General features: G+C 38.5%; 1 protein-coding gene across 1 annotated transcript; it reads left to right on the top strand.

Annotated features, from left to right (window-relative positions):
* Window positions 1-142: 142 nt before the first annotated feature.
* On the top strand, window positions 143-9,798 carry LOC135470118 (limulus clotting factor C-like). Its single transcript, XM_064748877.1, has 17 exons — window positions 143-425; window positions 2,949-3,105; window positions 3,416-3,579; window positions 3,835-3,930; window positions 4,179-4,358; window positions 4,546-4,635; window positions 4,750-4,866; window positions 5,015-5,182; window positions 5,675-5,846; window positions 6,025-6,138; window positions 6,255-6,358; window positions 6,817-6,910; window positions 7,295-7,518; window positions 7,804-8,090; window positions 8,211-8,502; window positions 8,626-8,736; window positions 8,985-9,798. Exons 1-17 carry the CDS (start codon window positions 419-421, stop codon window positions 9,119-9,121), a joined length of 2,514 nt encoding a protein of 837 aa, XP_064604947.1. The 5' UTR covers window positions 143-418; the 3' UTR covers window positions 9,122-9,798.
* The last annotated feature ends 4,652 nt before the right edge of the window (window positions 9,799-14,450 follow it).

The raw sequence follows: 14,450 nt of genomic DNA on the forward strand, positions 1-14,450 counted from the left end.
CTGACCCCTGCTGCATGTCACACCACAGTCAGGAAGTAGGAGCTAATGCGTAAGGCTTGGGGCAAAGCGTTCCTACGTTTACGGTTGTTTGTACTGCTTTGGCGATTTACCCGGTTGGGTCGTAGAACAACGGGAACTGAATATCCTGTTTATACACGTATAAAGACTCCTCTGGAGAGCTGGTGTCACAAATAAGCCGGTAACTCGCGACCAAGCCACTTTCAGTCAGCTACCCGGCTAGAATTTATCTAGCTTAGCTTTCGTGTTTTCTCACGATCTGGTTCTTTTTAGAAGGGAAGAGTGTCCCAGCAACCAGTCCACCCAGTATCCTGTCCCGCAGACATCCAGTGTCGCCCTGCTCTGCCTACTGTGCCCAAATCGCTTCCACACCAAGCCCACTAAAGAAGAAATAATCAGCATGCTTGGTAAGTGCTTTTTAAACACTGAAGGTACCCCAATACTATATACGTGGTTATGACCAAGAAGTTACAACTGTATAAGCTCTGATAAAGAAATAATTCAACACGTGTGGGTTTCAAGTCTAAGTGCATGCTAACATCAAACCAAGCTTCGCATCAGGAACGTTGAATAATGATCGAGTTATAGTTCACCTCATGTAGCTTTTGAATTACAAATGTATATGGGCATCTAATAAGGCATCGCACCAGAAACTTTATCATCGAATAACCATTGAATCATACTTCAGAAAGTTATATCTGAATGTGGAGATCAGATACATTATGACTGAATAACTGTTTAATTATAGTTGAGCCCTTTAACATTGTTATGTAGCATACCAGTATGGATGTACTGTCCTCTCTTCGATGTAGGAATAAGGTAAAATCATTGAAATTGTTTTAATTTTAATGATTTTATCATAAATTCTATACGAATAATATCGGTGTGCGGCCCTTTTTTCGATGTAGGAATAAGGTAAAGTCATTCAAATTGCAACTGTAATGATAACGAAAAATATTCAACTGCACGATACCACACTGTGTATAAGATGTTGGTATCATAACGCACATTGAAAATTGTTCACTACTAGAAAGAAAAATGTTTCTGTTAAATTATAAAAATATACCGCCCATTTTCTTCACATAAATATTTGATCCGAAAAAAAAAACACTAATAAGTGTGAAATTCTACTAGAAAGTTGCAAAGTTCATGCAGTAATCGATGTATTACATGTGAAGTGTGTAGACCTAAAAAGACATCGAATTTATGCTAGACAAGAGTTGATGATTATCGTAACTAAGTCTTAATGATTTTTAGATTTGTGTAACTTATGAAGTTTACTTCTATCAGGGTTATTAAGGAATTATGTAAGAAATGCAAGAAATGAAGGAATAATGTCCCAAACCTCTTTACATGCAACCTCTTTACATGCAAAATGGTTGAAAGGTTTCTGTGCATGATAATTGAACATCTAAATTCGGTTTCTGTGAACTTCATGTCAATAGCTCCTGAATACAAATGTACATCTTAGTAAATATAGTAAATAAATATTTATCCGAGCTTGGTATCGTATTTTTTTCTTAACACAGATCGAAAATTGTGAAGTGAAATCAACATATAAGCATAGTTTTTCTTTGTCAAGGCCGTATTTGGATATTTTGAAATTCCGTCTTCACCTTATTTAACAGTCTAAACTTAACCCTTGACGAGCCTTTAAAATGAAAAACCCACATAAGACGTGGGAGCCAACCGAAGCTTGATATAGGAGTAGAGTGGCCCTTGGACAGGATGTGGTCAAACCATCCGCAAATGTCCCTTCCAGCGGGCTATAGCCTTCATATTGTATACGATTATCATGTGCAACATTACAACATGTCATGTGGCCAGAAGACACTGTTTCATAATGTGAACCAAAAATGCACAAACCCACGATTGTATATCTTTTATAGTTCAGTTATTCACTCGACTTTGCAAGCTGTTTCGGTCGACTGCATAATAAAGTCTTTGGGATCACATTTTTCATATTGCTCTAGGCGAAGTGATGATTTTATAAAATAATAGCATGCTTCAGAGAACTTTGAAAAATTTGTTTCTGACCCTAGATGTAAAAAAATAATGTCTCACCTCGGAATATTAGGATTTCCATGCTCAAGGACCGTTCATTGTGTGAAATAAGATGCACTGAAAAATGCTTATAAAAACACAATTTATTAAATATATTTTACAAAGATTATATCAAGCTATGTCTTTTATTGGTAACACTATAGCAGATTTCATTAGTATTTCAAATGCATCCAAAGTGGGTATTCAGGCGTTTTAATTGATCCCCCCATGTACATCTCTTTAAATTCCAACCAGTCCATTGTGTCAGGAATTGCTACAAATGACACTTGTCCCATATATACAAGTCACCCATATTGCTGCGAGGATGTTAACATAATACGATGATATCTAATTTCACGACCCACCGTGCTTAACGCTCAACTCCGCCAGGGCACTATATTAAGGTTGCACAGATACAGAATGAAATGTTATTATGATAGAAAAAATTTTGCTATGTTATTGTCTTCGTGCATATCATTAAGTATTCAATTATTTTATTAACATAACTGAAGGTTTACGCAGGAAATGGGTTCCTCAGTTCATCCTATATTTCATATTTTTATTCACTATTGACGAAATCTGTAAACTTGATTATGAATTTTGTCGTTACTCCAAGCACAAGCAAGATTATTTAATTCGCTTCACACAGTTTTCTTTGCTTCAGTATGTTATATGTGTGTGTATATATATATATATATATATATATATATATATATATATATATATATATATATATATATATATATATATATATATATATATATATATATATATATATATATATATATATTACAGGCATAATATACGGAAATATCTTTTAAGAGGCATTTCCCATAAGGTGTTGGTCAAACTGCTGTGAATATTAATATATATCTATGTGATTTCAGACAGTGTGCGAATGCTGTCACTAGTAGCCCTAGTCGCTGTACTTTGGACTGGCTGCGAAGGCAGGGGAGTGGATTTGGGGCTTTGTTCTGATTCATCCGTAACCTGCCAGTGTGGGAGCCCAGACATCCAGCTACAAGTACAAATCCCTATCAAAGAGTAAGATTCACAACTTCGGACTTTATTCTTTGGTATATACAATTTCAAGCGTTCAAAGTGTATTACCTGAATTAACTCCGTAGAACTAAATACTGTGTTTCAGACCTCTTAAAGATTAGAACTGTCAACAATGTTATACTATTTAATAGAGGGGTTTGATTTTGCGAATGGGATTATGCTGTGATGAAAACAGGTAGAATTTCAGCCTTTGAGCAGATGAAATGATTCAGGCAGTTTTAAACCAGTGTACTGAATGTTTGGTGATTGCCTTCCACGAACTCTAAATACGTCCTCTTGATCTCTTTAACAGGTGTACATATTTTTACCGATGGAAGCCTTACTGTAAAGCTTGTGATGAGTTCGACGAAGCTGCTCTTTGTAGCCAGTTCAGAAACTGTCTCTCCTGTAACCCTACAAGAGACGGCGGTTGTGCGTCCTGTCCAAGTGGAAGATATGGGCCAAACTGCCAAGGAGGTACTTATGCATTTGTTATCAGTCAAGATAAAGCTGAAAGAACACTTAACTGGTATGTCTTGTACTGCGTCTAGTATATTTAATGCTTAACATCATTATGTCACGTGTATCAATCCTTTGGTGGCAGTTGAAAATGTTTTTGATTTCATATTTTCGTTGAATCTATCGATTCCGTAAAGATTATATTGCGCATAATAACTTATTTTACACTCATGTAATATTTTATGATTATATAATCGTGTTGTTAAATTCCAGTTTGCCGGTGTGAAAACAATGGGGTCTGTAATGCGCAAACCGGAGCTTGCCAGTGTCTAAACGGCTTCAGCGGTCCACGATGTGCACAGAGAGATGGTGAGCTTGAAACAAAAAACTATATATGCGTTTTATTATATTATATATACTGTTCACTAATTTTTTTAAGTATTAGCTATCACAATACAGGTTTAAAGGCTATGCGCGGTAAAATTTAATAAATTGTAGTTTTCAATATTTGTATAGGCCTGAACTTTCCAAGTCTAAATCTGACTTCATGTATATAGAGATGCCTTTGTTCTTAATAAGTAAATAACTGTATAATGGGGGCCATTTTCTTTCTAAAGCGGTGACATGCAGTGCTGCGCCATCGATTGCCAATGGAAGGACAACCGCAGAGGGGGGTAGCTCTGCTCTTGAAGGAACAGTGGTGAATTACATATGCAACACTGGATATGTCTTGGTCGGTCCTACTCGAAAGCGATGTGAGAGCACTGGAGTGTGGTCTGGGGGCGAAGCTCGCTGTGGTAAGACAAACTGTAGTGCTCTGGGAAATTTGATCGCGGTCAGCTCAATATTTGCTTAATGGAAAGAAAATATGTTTATTAGTTTCACAATGGTAACTATAAAGGTGAGGCTTTTTTTGAGCTTTATGTCTGGTCATGTACATGTATAAACTGTGTTATAATGACTTCACGTTAATTATGTCCGCAGAGTACTCGTGCACTGTGCCGACTGCCACTCCCGGATTAAATATAAATGTTGAAGAATACAGAACCATGGCCACGTCGGACAATACCAACGGTGAGTAAGTCTATTTAGTAGAAATAATGAGATTAATAGTTTACCTGTCTATGATGTATTATATTCCAACTTGGGATAGTTTCATTAAATGTGTCTCAATTTCATAATTAACAGGTGTTCCCTTGATTCGGAGAGTGCGCTTCACCTGTGATAATGGCTATTCTCTGCAAGGAGCTACTGAGCTAAATTGTCTGCCTTCATCTCAGTGGAATGCCGCCGTTCCAACATGTGGTAGGTTGAATTCTATATTCGTTATGATTTGTGCCTTCAAATCTCTCTATACACTTACTGCCATAGTTCATGAAACTGATTAATATATAAATTTAAAACCGTACGTTTGTAACTTTCAGGGGTATAAAGGTGCTCTTTATTTTTGCAGTTCGAAGCTGTGGAGAGCCTCCAAATTTACATAATGGGCGGTACGAGGGAACTAACTGGGCTGAAGGTGGACGTGTTCGCTATTACTGCAACGATAGATGGACATTATCAGGAGACTCATCCCTTGTGTGCAGAGATGGCACGTGGACAGGGACAGCGCCATCATGTGGTACGTGTTACTCTGTGGTAATGAACAATGCATCGGCTAGATGGGCGGCGTTATGATGCTGAGTTATGCCCCACACAAGCTGAATAGATAATTCCAATAGAGTGTCCTTCCCGGTGGAATAAGTAATGGGCACGTCACTAACCGGATGTTGACCTCGCGGAAATTTGTGGTATGTGGAGCTGCGATTATGTCCGGTTTTCACCACATGGTGTTTTTTTTTTCAAACCTTTCATATAACAGGGAACTATTGATGGTGTGAACTGTTGAATAAATACACTTTAAACTGGCTTAAAGGATCATGAAAAGTGTCCCGTTGGCAGGTGAGTTTTTAAAATTAGCTGAGATCAAAGTGTGGGTATCACTGAAGCAACTTTCCCCTTAGAATCAATTTGCCATGTTCACTTCTGTTCGAATTTACCGAACACAGATATTTGTGGATGCAAGTTAAAGTTTTATTATTATTACTACAGAGTTTTATTTTCTTGATTTCAGCCCTCGCCCAGTGTAACAAGCCAGTGATAAGCAACGGAATAGTTACGCCCGACAGCAACCTTTACCCTGTTGGCAACAGCATAACCGTAACATGCCAGGCAGGTTTCACATTACAGGGAGATTCAAGCCTCACCTGTCTGCAAAACTCCGCATGGAACAGACCTTCGCCGAGGTATGTTTCCACCACAAAACAGGCCTTCTTAACAAGGTTCTAAATGAATGAATGATTATGGGTTAACCCCACTTCCACAAAATAGAAGCGATATTGTGTCAACATAACTGTTTCTAGTGAGTCACAGTTATACAGATAGATCGTCAGTTGACAGAGTACATGTATATTTTCGTTCTAGGTGTACCGTGACAACCACCACACTTCCGCCTGTAACCTGTCCAACAATAGCTGCTCCAACTAATGGCCGAATTCTCAGCTCCAGAAATGGCGTTGTTTACACTCCCGGGGAAACGTAAGTGTTGTTGGGATCTTTTTGATTTATTTCGAGCTCTACCTACAAAGGTAATAGATTACACCTGAAAAGCAGTGGTACCATTCTAACATTCCTATAACTTTTGTTTTCTACAGGATAGAGTTTGTCTGTAATGACGGTTTCCTGATATCTGGCACAAATCAACGCATCTGTCAGGCTACTGGCGAGTGGTCCGGTAGAGAAGCCCGTTGTATCCGAGGTGAGTGTTGTTTGTTTTTTTGTTTGTTTGTTTTTGTTTGTTTGTTTATTTTTGTTTGTTTGTTTGGGTTTTTTGGGGTTAGGGGAGGAAGGAGGGAGGCTTCCTTCGACACCTGCAATGGTGGATAACAGTTTGGCATTATTGTGAATTAGCAAAAGTGGCCTTCTTTACAGCAAAAATAAATACCAGTATCCCTCTGCCTATACGTTATACTACAGCAGGCAAAAAAGAAATGATAACCACATCGTAGTTAAACCTCAGTGCTTGCCCCTCCATGAAACATACTGACATTTCCTTCTTCCTACGGCTCCCAGTCTAACTTAGTAACGCGTTCTAAATATAAAAATTCATCCATCTAAATGGGAACTCCATGTTTGAAATCCTTGTGAAAGATTGACATGCTTTCTTATCTCTGAATATACAAATGAATAGCTCTTGATTTATATTTCTATGGACAGTTATCACTTGTGCTGATCCTGGAACACCTGCCAATGCCGTCCGCGAAGTTCGTCAGCCCAGAGTAGGCGGGGGAGGCAGACTTGGGGGTAGAGGGTAAGTGTGGGACAAGTTGGTGACTTCCTGACTTTGAAGCTAGAAATTCTCTCCATTAGTGTAACCTGGGAATAAGACAGATGGATCTTAATTGCAAGTGTAACGTAGCCTCGTCTTTCTAACTTCGACCAGCAGCTCTTGGTGACAGCGTTTTTGTTGATGTGGAAGGCTTTCTTCATCGTGGAGTGTATTTTTCATATATTCCTGCATATCGTCATTTTTTCCTGGGTTAATATACATCGTTGTAACATGCACAAAGGGATGTATCTCTATGTATCTCAATGGAACATCACACAGTAAGGGATGAAGCAAAGCTTAAAGTTTCAAGAAAGCAATGCAGTGATATTTACTCTTGACTGTATCCTGTTCTCGTTTCATTTACAGAAGACTACGCAGACCTGGTTACCTTCGCCCCAATTCACGCGTGGCTGGAGGAGACGGGTCGGAAGGAACTGTCGTAGACATTAATCTTCCCAGTGGGCAGTTTCGGGTTCTCACGAGATTAACGTTTGAATGTGAATCGCGCTTTTATCAGCTGGTCGGCTCTCAACATCGCGAGTGTCTGCGGTCTGGCGATTGGTCAGGACGACAACCCACGTGCATCCCAGGTATATATCAGTTTCCAAACCCTTACATGATTTCCACTGTGATTAAATACATCAGTTTAATATAGGATGAAACTTTTCACACTTTAGAATCAGTCTTACGTGCTATACTATCCACCTTTTATTTTTTTTTTAACAGAAACAATTCTTTGGATCCTTTGTCATCCCTGACAGATCAGTGGTATCAACCACAGACGGAAAAAGTAACCGATTCATTCATAATATATCCTTTTGCGTCTTTTGGATTGTAAATTTGCAAATATAGAGGACAGCCAATTTTCATTGTAGTTTGCGGCAAATCGGAAGGAGTTCGAGTTGGGGTAATTAGGAACGGCCAGGTGTCTCGTCAGGGTGAATGGCCATGGCAGGTCTCCATTGCTCACCGCCAGGAAGACGGTCAGTTTTATGGCGTCTGCGGAGGGACCGTCATCAGCGAAAACTGGGTGGTGACAGCGGCTCACTGTGTCACGAATAGGTCCACGGCAAACATCATGCCGCTGGCGAACCTCAAACTGTATCTGGGAAAATACTACCGTGATATCAACCAGGACGACGCGGAAGTTCAAGTTTCCTTGGTAGGCTGTCAATTAAGTGTACTGTTAGGCTGTACAAATCCGTTTCCGATTCATCATTTCTTTCTCCAAGTATGATATTTATTCTGCACTAATAATAATACCTTCTTCTTTCTCCATTAGGCGTCTGAGATACATGTTCATCCGAACTATGACCCGGAAGTCCTTAACTCTGACATTGCATTGATTCGCCTGGCTTCGACAGCGACCCTTTCCAACAGAGTGTCGCCCATTTGCTTACCGGGCTATAACTCGGATGGTGTTGCTTTGGCCGACCGACTCATTCGACCAGGTTCAAACATAACCGTTACGGGTTGGGGAGAAACCGAAAACCGAACTGATGCTGGCGTATTGATGATGACGGTGCTTGGAACGATTTCCAGGGAGTCCTGTGAAGATAAATATGCTGAATCTGGTAAGCGGACAAAAATTGACTACTGCATCGCCTAATAATTCTTTACCTTCATAAGCTGTGGATAATGGAAATATTCACTGAACCAATTTTTTAGACGTTTTGTCTTTGTGTGCTGTGTTCTAGGTCTTCCCCTGATTGTCACAAGCAAAATGTTCTGTGCTGGACACGATGATGGCAGAAGTGACACCTGTTTCGGAGATTCTGGCGGACCCGCAATGGCTAGAGCCGGATCAGGTTAGTAGAGTTTACCAAATACTCTATAGCAGTAATACACAAAGTTTTGCTATTCTTCATATTTATAGTGTATCTTAAGGCGATCTATATTCTAATTCTGTTTGTGGAGAATTTCTTCATCAGTCACAAAGTGTTTTATCTGGCCCCATTCTGTTCAGACAAGAGGATGTAATCACTGCCAGAAAACAATTACAGTTTATGTCAAATTATCGTCTGGATGCTTAATGGATATTCCTTGTCTTTTACAGGTGATAACCGAAGATGGTATCTGGTTGGTGTAGTCAGTTGGGGCAGTCCAATTGATTGCGGAATTCCTATGCAATACAGTGGATTCACCAAGTTGTCACAGTTCTTATCATTTATCAATCAGTTCACTGGACTGTAATCTCGCTAGTCTGTCACTACTGTAACGCATCACATTTCAATGCCGATTATGAAATACTCGCTACTGTAATGCATCAGGGGGAATGCTCATTCTTACAACTGTGAATTTCTCTCTTCTATTCAGCTTTCTTGATTATTTGAACAATGGTAAAAATGAAGTTGCGGGAGCATGTTGTTGTTGTTGTTTTTTTAGCCAAAGTTCTAAAAATCGTAGCGGTATAAAAGATTGTATCGCTTAGCGTTTCTGTGATATTGCATAATGGCTCTGTGTAGTCTACGGATTACCACATGTACATACGTTAAGTGTTCAACATTTCATTAATAAATAATCTTTATTAAGTTACACATCAGTGATTAAGTAAATATTTTAGTAAAATGTCGCAGAGTGTATAAATGACTGTCTTAATATGTTTCATTTATGTATCATTGTCTTGTGGTCTTGTCTCCCTGATGAATAAATCTATTTATATTTGTTTAATGAGCCATAAAACGACATTCACTGTCATGTATAGCAAAGCGGAGATTTTATGACCATTCGTTTTGTTCAGACTTATTTAATGTTTAAATTAAATAAAACATTAAATATGTTAAGCCACTACTGTGTTTAAATTTGTAAAAGTATAAACCTCTGAATGATGGTGCCAACCTAAGAAATAAAATGTCTGATGGACATTCAAACGTCTTATTTACCAGTTTAATGGCGATTCGAAGCTCATAAACGTAAAGCTTTAAAGCTATATATTACAGAGGAACAGAGAAAACTACCTCAAATAGAAAATAAATTATTTAGCAAGACAAATATAGAGGAGAACGAGTCATGATTTTAAATTATTTGGTTATTTATTTGATTGGAGTTTTACGTCTTACTCAAGAATATTTCACTTATACAACGGTGGGCAACTGTATGGTAAGAGGAAACAGGACACAACCGGGGAGAAACCTACAACCATCCGCAGGTTACTGGTAGATCTTCCAACACAGTACCGAAGAGGAAGTCAGCCATGGGTGGACTTCAACAACGTATATGGTTGAACATGGGTAACAACGTATATGGTTGAACATGGGTAACAACGTATATGGTTGAACATGGGTAACAACGTAATATGGTTGAACATGGGTAACAACGTAATATGGTTGAACATGGGTAACAACGTATATGGTTGAACATGGGTAACAACGTATATGGTTGAACATGGGTAACAACGTAATATGATTGAACATGGGTAACAACGTATATGGTTGAACATGGGTAACAACGTATATGGTTGAACATGGGTAACAACGTAATATGGTTGAACATGGGTAACAACGTATATGGTTGAACATGGGTAACAACGTAATATGGTTGAACATGGGTTAATAATGAGCGTAAACATTTTGTAAAAGACATAGGCCTCTTAATTTTGTTACGTTTACAACTGCATTTATGACAAGTTAAAGGGAACTATGCATATCACAAACTCGTTAAATAATAATAAACAATGCACAACACCTCATCGATCAAATTCATAGACGGAAAATTGGACACAGTATTTGTTCTCAATCGTGCATAATACGCTACAACTGAGGAAAATAATCTATGGAATGCTATGTAATAAAGGGAACTGTCACAATTTCATGTCCACTTCATTGGTCAGCGAACCTTAGACATATGGTTAATCCTCTTATCTAACCCCCCCATTACATAACGTGCCTATATGTCTCCTTGTTAACTGTTCAGGGGTCTCTTAACAAGAACACCTGAAATAAGGAAGACCTGAGTTCACTGAGTGGCTTTGTCCCCAGTGTTTGCTAGACTAACCAAACCAAGCTCAATAAGGTAAAATTAAAATAGACCGAACTACAACATACAAACACGTCCTTTGTTAATGTATCGTTGTATAACATGCATTACACCCAAGTAACAGGTGTGTTATTTTCATTGGTAATTTAAATTAACACGTCATTTAGACTATAACGTTAAAGGAGAAGCAAAGAGTGTAGTATAAACGTGAAACATGACCTGTTCCTGCCCGGCAATGGTCCATCTAGCACACAGAGTAATTATAACGGCTCAGATCTATATTAGATAACACAATAACTGAAGGCTGCACACCTCAATAATGTATACATCCATTCGCTCGTTTTTTAAATATCGTGTTAGTCATACATAACCACTAAACTCCTTGGTTTGCCATATATGTGTTTACATGGCTGCTTTGACAGGCAATGAAATAGTGAACTGCTGACGTCATACCTCAATTGAGGACATAGGTAGTTAATCCCTGGCGGAAAAGAACTCGAGATATGACAGATCCCTCTAAAGAATGGTACTCGTTTAGTTATTAGAGGTAGCTGTGGCAAGTCAAATTTGACTGAGGTTTTGACACAGAAAGCGACACTGTGTTGCTCAGCTTAGCATGATTTAAGAAATTACAAAAGCTGGGAGGTAAAAAGTGGGGGATATAGAGATGAAAAATAAGAAATGTAGAGGGTGTAAAGTAAATTGTCATTTCGCTTTTGTAGCACTGATAGATCCTAAATGCATGACGTGAATCAACAACGTGATAAGGACTTTCTTGATACTACAGTCTATACGAACAAAGAAAAACACAGATGGTAATTTGGGGAAAAAATGGTGACTATGGTAATACCCAGCTTATACAAGGGTTACTCTGATTATACTTATATTTTATGTAAAAAATAGATGCCATTACCTTACACGGAAACATGAAGTTTACCCTTCAATGAGTCAAAATTGATCCCATGCATTCTTCTGCTATATATGCTTATTCAATCAATTATACAAAAATAGGACAGAAAGGTGTATAGGAAAATTTGCACTAACTATACTTGGGCCGATTGTCGCCTTTACAAATCTCACCATAAGTATCACATATTCTATATTAAAGTCAAAGAAAAGGATGACGTCGTTCCTTAAAATTGAGTATTTTATTTCTAATCCCAGAATGTTTAACATCCTGTTCACTCTGGAATTAGTTTTCTTGTTTTCCCACAATAGCTGTCATGGTATTTCGCTACTGACAGGCATTTGTGCCCAGCCAAAAAACATTATAGGCCTATTAAAGGTGGTTTCTAAAGCGGATTGGTCGAAGTTTTGCTCCATGACAGAGCTGACATTTTAACTTATTTTATCGCACATATATCGCCCAACCTTTGATGGTGTAATATACATAGGTACTTATCAATACAGCTGCATGACCTACTTGAATTCCGCTTAACTGCCTCATATTATATGGAAAACAGTATTTATAAGCTTGTATATACCGCTTTTTCCCACGATGGTGAAATTCGGTTCTATAGGCGCATTTTGTAGCTTTATATACCCAGATACACTGTGATCAACCCTGCTCGACCAATTTATAAGGTCTGTTTTATTCTTCACCGGAGTTTAGCGTTTGAAATATAGATTTGTGACCGACTGTTGTATTCACTGATCCTGCTTGATCTCGTTCTCTTAACCTTGTTAGGGGCGACTTTTACACAACGCAGAAATTAAAATTTCTGGTAACTTTTTCGTACAAATGGGAAAAGGGTAGGGCCAAAACAATTTATGAGAAAAGTTATGAGTAATGATTTACAAAGACATGTGAAAGTGGGCCCTGTCATGAACACATCAAATCATTCTCCAAAAAAGTCCTTAAATCCAAACTACATTTTTGTACTTCACTTGTATCGCCTTGTTTTTCCTAAATACAACCAAATTGAATCCATGTGTAATAGGCATATCGCCAGCATCTGAACATCTTCGGATCACTTCATTTTGTAGCAATACCCGCTACCAGGCTAGAATCTGCACCGTCCTATAAAAGAACGTATACATCAGACTACGAGAGATGAACACTTATCATGAGGAGTTAGGGAATGTGTTCATGACAAAACGATGAGAGAAAGCAACTTATTACATCTACCAGTTACTGTGAAAAATGTTCTTGGTTTTCGGAAGGACATTGTTAGAGTTGGTAAACATTAAACTCTTTATTTTTGACGGACAAAAAGGTGATATGGCCTACTTTCTAACGTTAATGTGACTGCTTTTATATTCAGTAAATACAACGATTCAGGGCGGTTAATGATGTAGAAACAAAGATGGAAATATGGTCATCCGATCTCTTAGCTAGCACCCAACTTGCATGAACCTATATAATGTGGCTCTTCTCAAGACGATGATTACATATAGACATAAGCCCTTACCTGTACCATGAGGCTATGGTCCAAACCCTTACCTGTACCATGATGTTATGGCCTAAGCCCTTACCTGTACCATGATGCTATGGTCCAAACCCTTACCTGTACCATGGTGCTATTGTTACGACCCAAACTGTCTGTATTATAAAGAGATGGCTTGTTCGAAATACACGACAGTTCAGCCGCACATAATAATAACCAAAACCAGCAGATTTTATTTTACAACAATTTATTACGTTTAACAAGAACATATAACAAGATTTTTACAAATACTAAAGGACTTAAGTTTAACAAGAAAGGATAGCAGTATCTATACAAATACTAAAGTACTTACATTTACAACGGTGTCAAGTCCAAACGGACGCATATATCCCATAATGCGGAAAACCATACAGGCATAAATGCACAAATAAGAGGGAAAATCCACAGTATAACTGGGTGTATGACGAAATATACACAAAATTCCACAGACAGGGTCCGTGCACTAATAAGCATTGTGTACACAAGAGCACAAATTAAATATACAAGTTCAGACTGAACAAGTGCTCGGTGGAGATATGACATAACAAAGCCAGAGGCTATAAAGGCTATAAAGAGGCACAAAAGGCCTACTAAAGTAACACACAGCGAAAGCATCCAAAACTCTCAATAATTCTCCTTTCTCCTCCTTGACCTGCTTTCATAGGTCTTATATACACTGGTGGAATTTTCTAGAATAAGAAAATTCTTGAAGACTTGTAAACAAACAGGCCCCGAAATGAGCGTATTCTGGAACATTTTAAGGCAGAGGCAGACAGCAGGCCCTGAACTCAGCATATGTAAACAGTGGCAAGCTAAATTTAGAAGCTGATGGCAGTTGTTCACATAACACTATGGTCTAGACACCTACCTATATCATGATGTTATGGTCTAAACACCTACCTATGTCATGATATTATGGTCTAAACACCTACCTATATCATGATACTATGGTGCAAACACTTACCAGTACCATGATGCTATGCCCTAAGCCCTTACCTGTACCATTACGCTATGGTCCAGACCCTTACCTGTACCATGATGCTATGGTCTAGACACTTACCTGTACCATGGTGCTATGGTCTAGACACTTACCTGTACCACGGTGCTATGGTCTAGACACT

Source organism: Liolophura sinensis, chromosome 7 (genome assembly GCF_032854445.1).
Source record: "Liolophura sinensis isolate JHLJ2023 chromosome 7, CUHK_Ljap_v2, whole genome shotgun sequence".
Lineage (NCBI taxonomy): Eukaryota > Metazoa > Mollusca > Polyplacophora > Chitonida > Chitonidae > Liolophura > Liolophura sinensis.

Bases quoted from the DNA above. Each gene is read 5' to 3' on its own strand.
- LOC135470118 (XM_064748877.1), top strand. The intron at 3,931-4,178 runs GTGAGCTTGAAA...TTCTTTCTAAAG, and splicing joins ACGATGTGCACAGAGAGATG to CGGTGACATGCAGTGCTGCG. The intron at 7,519-7,803 runs GTATATATCAGT...TTTTCATTGTAG, and splicing joins ACAACCCACGTGCATCCCAG to TTTGCGGCAAATCGGAAGGA.